This window comes from Orycteropus afer, unplaced genomic scaffold (genome assembly GCF_000298275.1).
Source record: "Orycteropus afer afer isolate SDZICR_OR568_19922 unplaced genomic scaffold, OryAfe1.0 scaffold00052, whole genome shotgun sequence".
Taxonomy (NCBI): domain Eukaryota; kingdom Metazoa; phylum Chordata; class Mammalia; order Tubulidentata; family Orycteropodidae; genus Orycteropus; species Orycteropus afer.
This window is the reverse complement of record NW_006921639.1, coordinates 3,176,138-3,185,137: the sequence shown is the minus strand read 5'-3', so window position 1 is coordinate 3,185,137 and position 9,000 is coordinate 3,176,138. Positions and strand designations below refer to the sequence as shown.

The 9,000-nt window shown below is 41.6% G+C and overlaps 1 protein-coding gene across 1 annotated transcript in view; it reads right to left on the bottom strand.

Annotated features, from left to right (window-relative positions):
• WDFY4 (WDFY family member 4) overlaps positions 1–9,000 on the bottom strand; it is a 532,480-nt gene that overhangs the window by 475,260 nt on the left and 48,220 nt on the right. The window contains exons 6-7 of the mRNA XM_042780664.1: positions 7,909–8,098; positions 4,253–4,410 (exon numbers count right to left, since the gene is read on the bottom strand). Of these exons, the coding sequence (XP_042636598.1) occupies positions 4,253–4,410; positions 7,909–8,098 (348 nt within the window). The remainder of the gene's footprint in view (positions 1–4,252; positions 4,411–7,908; positions 8,099–9,000) is intronic.

Genomic DNA, 9,000 nt, shown 5'->3' with positions numbered 1-9,000 from the left:
GGACAAATGCAAGCAAAGTAATCACCGGGAAAAAGAAAGCAAAAAGGCAAAAAAAAAAAAAAAAACAAGGGGTGTGGACAAGGTTTGCTTGTCTAATAGAGCCTGGTGGAACCACTGAGACTATGGTCCCTAGCTGCCCTTCAGCTCTGGAATTGAACTCATTCCTGTGGCTTCCAGCCAAACAAAAGACAGGCATATGAACCAAACATTTACATTAGGTAGATACACTCTAAGGAGAGATCAATCATGGGAGAATAGAAAGGCTGTGTATACACAAGGAGACAGCTCGGGAGGAGGAAGTGAGAAGAGAGCTGTTGCATTGCAGGATATTATAGTCAATGTCACGAGAGAAAGTGTATGTGAACTGCAGTATGGAAGATGAATTTGCTCTGTAAACTATCACCCAAATCACAATAAAATTTAAAAAAAAAAAAGTAGACAATCAATGTTATTAAAACATCCTGCTAAAAGATCCATCCATCTATGGTCAGCAGATCTTTGACAAAGAATCAAAATCCAATAAATGGATAAGAGATAGTCTATTTAACAAACAGTGCTGGAAAATTTAGATATCCATTTGTGGAAAAATGAAACAAGATCCATACTGCACACCCAACACCAAAACTAACTCCAGATGAATCAGACTTAAATGTAATGTCTAAAAATATAGAGTTCATGAAAGGAAAAATAGGGGAAAACTTAGGGGACCTAATATATATCAAACATAAGTAAAAATGAATGCAGGAGCCCTGGTAGCATAATGTCTAAGGCACTTGACTGCTAAGCAGAAGGCTGGTGGTTCAAACCCACCAGCCACTCCTCAGAAGGAAGATTGGGCAATCTACTTCCATAGTGATACCACCTCAGAAACCCAAGGAGGGTTGTTATGAGTTGGGTCCAACTCTATGACACATAAAAACAACAAGTAAAAATGAACAAATAGCAGACGATAAACTAAATGACTGGGACCTTCTAATAATTAAACTTTTAGGCACATCAAAAGACTTCTCCTACTCGGAAGGAAGGTTGAGCAATCTACTTCCATAGTGATACTGCCTCAGAAACCCAAGGAGAGGTCACTAAGAGTCGGGTCTGACTTGATGGCACATAACAACAAAAAAGAATGAAAAGAGAACCTACAGATTGGGGGAAAAAAAAATATTGCTGAACATTTGTCACATATCTGGCAAGGGACTTATCTCTAAAATGTATAGAAAACTCCAACACTTCAACATTCTAAAGACAAACAATCCAGTTACAAAATGGGTAGAAGGTATGAATAGACAATTCACTGAAGAAGGTATTCAAGCAGTCAATAAACACATGAAGAAAAATGTTCACAATCATTAGCCATTAGGGAGATGTAAATCAAAACAATAATGAGATATCATCTCACCCCAGTACTAACAGCAAAGTTTAGCAAGACAGGAAAGAAATACTGGTGAAGATGTGGAGAGATTGAGACTCTCATGCACTGATGGTGGGACTGTAAAATGATACAACCACTGTGGAAAGTGATATAGTGATTCCTTTAAAAGTTGGAAATAGAAATATCACTAGATCCAGCAATCCTGTTACTAGGTATATATCACTAAAAAGTGAAAGCCAGGACACAAATAGATATATGCACACCCATGTTCATCACAGCACTATTCACAATAACAAAGAGATGGAAACAACCTAAGTGCCCATCAAAAGATGAATGGATAACCAAACTAGTACACACAAAATGGAATATGATACAACACTAAAGAATAATGTAGAATCCAGGAAGCACCTCATAACTTGGATGAACATGGAGGACATTATGCTGAGTGAAATAAATCAATCACAGAAGGATAAGTATTGTATGAGTCCAGTATTGTAAAAAATCAAGGAAAGGTTACATATGGAAGGAAATTTTCTTTGTTGGTTACCAGGGATGGGAGGGGAGATGAGAGAAAACTACTAGACAGGTAAGAGACAAGTATTGATTTGGGTCGAGGGAAAGGCAATATACAAAAAGCGAGTGACCAGCACAATAACATTAAGGAAAAGGAAGACACAGAGAGGTGCACAAGAAGTACAGGCAGCAAAAGTAAACACTTTTAGATACACAATATTGAATTATCAATAATAACAAACATTTATCTATGGCTGGATATGTGGTAAACAGGCTAAATGATCAGGTATGTCTAAGTAAAAGAGAATATACCCATAAATAAATATAATTTTGGCAGACAATATTTCTACATATGTATTTATACATGCTATCAGAATGTGCATATATATAATAGAGCTCACAGGGGGCAGAGTTACGATAACTCCTTACCCACAGCTAAATACCTTGAGGGAGTGAGTCAAAGAATATGAGATGGGATAGATTACTGTGGCCATCTTTGAAAATTACAATGTGCCACATTGTTGTTGTTGTTGTTATTTTCCACCGAGTCGGCCCCGACTCATAGCGACCCCTCCTTGGGTTTCCGAGGCAGTATCACTACGGAAGTAGGATTGCCCAACCTTCCTTCTGAGGAGTGGCTGGTGGGTTTGAACCGCCAGCCTTCTGGTTAGCAGTCAAGTGCCTTAGGCACTATGCTACCAGAGCTCCTTCAATGTGCCACATATGGTTAATTATTTATCCTATGTTTTGAAGGCTGGCAGTTCAAACCCACCAGCCACTCTGCAGAAGGAGGGTTGGGCAATCTACTTCCATAGTAATACCTCCTGGAAACCCAAGGAGGGGTCTCTATGAGTTGGATCCAACTCAACGACACATAACAACAACAATAACATATTTTCTGCAATTGTTCTTAACATGTTTTTTGTTGTTGTTGTTGTCAAGTTGATTCTGACTCATGGATACCCAATGTGTTACAGAGTAGAACTGCTCCATAGGGTATGGAAAAAAAAAAGAGAATGTTGACACATTGTAATAAATGCTGTCATTGAATAATTTGTGTGGAAATCGTGAAATGGGAACCTAGCTTGCTATGTAAATTTCCATGAAAAACTGAATAAAATACTATTTTTTAAAAAAAAAATTACATGTAAGGCTCACATTATATTTTCATTAGATAGCCCTGAGCTAGAAGAATATTTTTAATCAATTAAAATCAAATGATATTAATAATTACCAAGCAAAGTCAGTTTCATTTCTAGAAAAGCTGTTAAATAAATGTATTTTTCTCTATGAAAAAAAAAAAAAACTCACTGCTGTCGAGTAGATCCGGACTCATAGTGACCCCTGGGTTTGCAAGGTGGTATCTCAACGGAAGTAGATTCCCCAATCTTCCTTCTGAGGAGTGTCTGGTGAGTTTGAACTGCCACCCTTCTGGTTAGCAGTCAAATGCTTTAGGCATGATGCCACCAGAGCTCCCTTAACCTAAGCAGAGTGGACACTCCCTAACTGGTGTCATCACCATACCTGATGCATTCACTGAGCCACCTATTGAATGTGTTGTATTTCAATGTATATTTCATGGTCTCTACAGAGACGGTATTGAGAATAAACACCTGGCCTGTTCACACGGGCATCCAGAACCCATGTGCTCAGTGGGCAAAAAGTATTAATGCAGGTAGATTGAGTTCCTCAATCAATCAGCAATGAATATCTCAAGTACTAAGAAGGTGGTGACTCTGACCCCAGGTAGTTATTTTAGGGCCATCTATCCCCATCATAAGGAGCTCTGGTGGCACAGTGCCTAAGGCATTTGACTGCTAACTAGAAGGTTGGCAATTCAAACCCACCAGCCACTCCATGGAAGGAAGACTGGGCAATCTACTACCATAAAGATTTTACCACCTCAGAAACGCAGTGGGAGTCGCTGTGGGTTGGAATCGACTCGATGGCAGTGGGTTTGGTTTTTGTTTATCCCTATCATGCAAGCAAATGTTACATAGTTAGTCATACAAGAGGACGTACTGGGTAGGGATAGAGATCAGAGAGAGGCCTTCTCTATTACTTGGGCTTATAATCTTCTTCTTTGTTAAATAAAAGTTTCCTTTAAGTCACATCCAAGGCAAACTTTCTCATTGTGTGAAGCTGAGGTTGGGCATCTGGAAAAATCTGTGAGAGAGAGATTTTAAATCTATGATCTCCCCACATGTTACAACAGAATTAGACCCTAGTGAGCATTGACAGGAGCAAAATGTTTATTTGTTTGTTTGTTTGTTTGTTTTTCTTCACAAAGATTCAGGAAAAGACCTGTGTGGCCCTATTGGGGCCAACACTGACTGCCATCAGTTGATTAGAGACCCAAGAAAGACCTACCAGAAGCTTCGTCATGGAACTTGAAGCCTTCACGTTGAGGGTAAGTGATGCTGTCAAACACCTTCAGCTCTGACTTTCCACAGGTTGTCAGCCACATCACCAGCCTGAAGAGCTCCTCTAGGTGGGGGTCCACTTCACTCTGGGACAGCCCATCATACCTGTGGGGACAAAAAGTTCAGCTCCCTGGAATTCTAGGATGAAGCAGTCAACTTTGCAATAGTGCTCCTCACAGGACAGAGACGATGTAGGTTGGGGACCCTGGGAAAGACCCCAAAGGGCACATCTCAGAGACAACTCAGTATTAAAAAGCAAAGGGGGTGCCTTGGATGAGTGCTGTTCTGTTTTCCAATATCAGTCTTAGATCTAAATACCTGAAATCAGAATGCAGAAGAGCCTATGGTAGATGCAGCATCTATGTATGGAAGGCTACTACAGGGCTAGATACCCAAAAGACCCATACTCAGGGTATCTCCAAATTGAAAGAGGTGACACTTTTATAAAGCAACAAAGTAGGCATCATGGAGGAAAATGGGACCTTATCAGACTTCCTTATACTTTTTTTCTGATTGAGTATTTTTATTTTCGACTACTTATGGGTAAATGGGGTACCTTGCTCTTCTCATTGAGGAGACCTCTAAAGATTGATTTTACCCATGGCATTGCAAGAGTCATAATGCTTCCAGTGTGACTTCAGCTAAAGCAGAGGAAGAAAAACAAAACAGTGGGCTGGAAGGGGCCTTTCCCAACACTCTTTGGAACAAAATAATTTCTAGGGTAAATGAATCACCCATTTAACCAAAGAAATGCCAATAACTGCTAAAGCACAGGTCACAATAGGCAAGAAATGATGGCCCAGACAAATGTGAAATGTGCAATAGGATAGTCACAAGTCTTCTGTACAATAAGTACAGGGTGCTTGTGTCTGACTCTGATTCTCTCTTCCCCTCCCCCCACTTTCTCTCTCTCTCTCCTCTGTCAGGATTGCCAGTGCTGACTAAAACAGCAACACTGTGACAAAATAGAACCCTAGCTATTATGTCCTGCAGATATTGGAAGACATCAACCCAAGATTCCAAAGGTAATAAGAAGCCCTAGATGGACATGCCTACAGGTTTATAGCACGTGGATACCCACACATGTTCTGAGTCAATAGAGATGCATTGAGGCCCCTGAGAGATGAGATATAATAAAATGAAAGGCCAGTGAAAATGGAACTAGTGTGAGGACAAAGGAGACAAGGAGATTGATAGATGGTCATCCTATAAGATGAGAAAGCTGCTGTAGGAATCAAAAGCACCATCTACCTGGGCCTGGGACCCAGCTGCTCATCTATTCAGGCACTGAAAGGAAATATCTAAAGAATCATGCAGAGTCATGAATCAGCTGGAGTCTGTGAAGGTCCAAACTCCATGAGATCTAGTTATATACTCAACCTTATCTCCTCCACTGTGGCTCAAGGCCATTAATTACCTTTTAATGCTAACTGGCCAAGATGCTAGAAATAACCAAATATGCCCTGATCACCCTACCCTGAATATGCCTGCCCCAATCTCCCTGCCCTAAATATGTCTTTGAACAGCTATAAAAGTAGATTCCAAGCCAAGATTTCTAAACATAATACATAGGAGGAAGGGGTAAGAAATGAGAGCACCCTATGAAAAGTTGGAAGCTAACTCCTAACTAATGATACTGTGATAGTTGGAGCTGTGTGTCAATTTGGCTGGACCACAATTCTGTGTGCTTTAAGCTGTTGTGAGGTGGTTATTCCCATGAAGGGATCAGATGATAATGTTTTGAGCAGGCAATCTGTTGAAAGGGAGTTTTCCTAGGGTTGTGGCCTGCTTCCAGTATATCTATGGACATTCAGGGAAAAGAGACATTCTTCTGTGGATCAGGATTCTGTTGTGCTGCCTGCAACTGTCCATGAGTGAACAATCCACCATTCAGCCTGGAAATCTTGGATTCGTCATTCGTTGGAGTCAACAGCTGGTGTACTGTATGCCAGCCTTGAGCTCCTCAGCCCCTGAAGCTGCAAGAGTTGGGAAAAGCCTCCAGCTTGACATTTGATCCAGGAACTTTGGACTTGCCAGCTTCTATAAGTGTATGAGCCATTTTCCTAAGATAAATTTCTCTATATATATACATATATATAAGCTTTACTGGTGTTGTTTCTCTAAAGAACCCAGTCTAACACAGATACCTTTTGGAAACCACAACAGTAGCCCTTATGTATCCATTGGAACTTTATTCCTAGCATCCCTTTGAAGGAAGCACCTCTGGGTATTATCATTATTTCACATCCTTTTAGAGGGGTCTATTGGCTGTGGGACTTCAGATCCTCATCCATGTTGCCTTATCTAGACTCTGAATATCTCTGTTTTGAAATAAGTGAGGTGTAGCTGTGAGCTTCATCCCCATAGAGAAGAGTTTCTTATAGTCACAGAGCAAAGACCAAGGGAGCACACTTGGCCAGGCCCTTAAGAAGCTTCCCTAAGATCAGTGGAAGAATTTAGGCCATCAAGGAGTTTCTTTGCTTTCCATCCCTTGTCTCTACTTAATCCTAGGATCCAAACTGAAGATGGCATGGTAAGTCGGGGTAGAGGTAGTAACTCACTGAATTCAGACTTAGCAAAAGTTTCTCATTCATTTGGATTTCCCAAATCTAAATGCCAAGGCTCAGGATTTGAGAGTGAGTAATTTATTTGGGACTTGATCTCAGAAAACACCAGGAGAGGAAAGGCCATGTGAGATAGGGAATGGAAGGAAGACAAGAAGGGAGCTTTACCAAGCAAATACACATGGAGCAACTGAAGCATAATTTCTGGGGAGCTCCAAGAGACAATGTAGAGCTATCTCACTTAAGGAGCAAATTTATGGGGTTCTTATCCATCATCTCCTGCCAGTCATTTGTAGAGGGATGTTCTTGGGAGTTATTAATTCCCTTGACCCTACAACCTTCACCAAGCACTCAGAACAGGTTATAGTAATGCCACACAGAGATACATGTTCTGACAGCTCGAAGTCAAGTTAATCAGCATGGAGTTGGGACATGCCAAGGGGATCTGTGTAGGACACCAACTGGTTTTGATAAAACTACCATCACAAGTAAAGTGGTCTTCAAACTTGGCTGCACTTTGAATTTGTTAGTTGCCATCAAGTCAGCCCTGACTCATAGTAACCCTAAGGACAATAGAAAGAAATGCTGTCCAGTTCTGCATCATCTCCATGATCAGCTACAGATCAGACCATACTGCTCCATAGGGTTTTCAATAGCTCATTTCTGGAAGAAGATCACTAGGCATTTCTTCCTAGTTCATCTTAATCTGGAGTTTCCACCAAAATTTTGTTCATCGTCATAGCAACAGGCAAGATCCACTGACAAATAGGTGGTGGCTGTACATGAGATGCATTGTCCAGGAATTGAACCCAGGTCTCCCACATCAGAGATGAGACTTCAACCATTGAATCATCATCAATGTCTCATATTGAATTCCTTATTCAATTAGAGGTATCCCTGGCCATGACCTATGGAGATGTATATTTCAGAAGACATGTTGAGAGGCATTGCTATCTGTCTTCTTTCAAAGTACCTCCATGACTGACAAAGCACCTCCATAGCAGTTCTGTTATCTTCCCCACCAAGCACAGTCACTTACCGAAGCAGCACTTTAAGCAGCAGAGGGTAGCCCTCCCCATTCTCGAACTCCAGGAGCAAAGCGGAAGAGATGGGGTAAGAATCCTTCACGAAGCCCAAGATGAGGCCCACAGACTCGCTCAGCTCTGGAGCCAGGTTCGTGTCTGCAAGCCTGGAGAGGTTCTGTAGGGAAATCTTAACACAATCCATGGCTGCCAGAGGGAAAAACAGAGCTCATTCAGCTCAGAGGTAATAGCACTCCCCTCCAAATTTCAAACCAAACCAGTTGCCATTGCATCAGTTCTGACCATAACAACCCCATATGTGTCAGAGTAGAACTGTGCATAATCATCCTTTGAAAACTCTATAGAGCACAGCCCTCTCCTCACTGTACTTCAAGTTGCATATCAGGAAGTGAATGAGAATAAATCCAAGCATTTTTCTGACTCTTGGATCAAAGAAGAGGATACTCCCAAGGCAAGTGTCATTCTGAGAGCCTCACTCTGCAGGCCGAGATGACAGCAGGAGAAACAGGAAAAAGGAAGACAGTGATTTAACCTTCCACTCTTAATTCCTAGCACACAGGTACAGGTCCATTAAGTAATTAGAAAGTTCACCAAGAGCTTTTGAACCTCTAAATTGTGGCCCACACCTCATGCCAGGGCTCAGGCCATCAGTTACAGGAGAGCAAGCCTGCTTAATACTTCACCTTTCACAGGAGGACTTGGGAAGGAGATAACCACGGAGCAAGTATTTGTGGACAAACAGATCACATTGGAAGGCTTGAACCCTACCTCTCCCCAATAGATGCCAATTGGTTAGCCCAAGGCATGAACTGCTGTTCTCTTAAGAGGCACCTTAAGTGGTAGAGCCAAGGAAATGTCACACTGGTAGGGAGAGAGGTAACTGAAATGAACCTTCCTCAGAATCTTCTCCTTGGAGCCAACCTACCAAGCTCCAATTCTTGCTGCATAGTGGGCCAGCAGCTGAAAAGAGGTTCCTGAGATTCTGTGAGCCTCAGCAGGCTCTGTGCTTCACAGCATTATCCAGGGTCCTGGGGATTTAGATGATAGGAAGGGAAGCCTCTGGTATTGCAATGGAATTGACTTCCTAA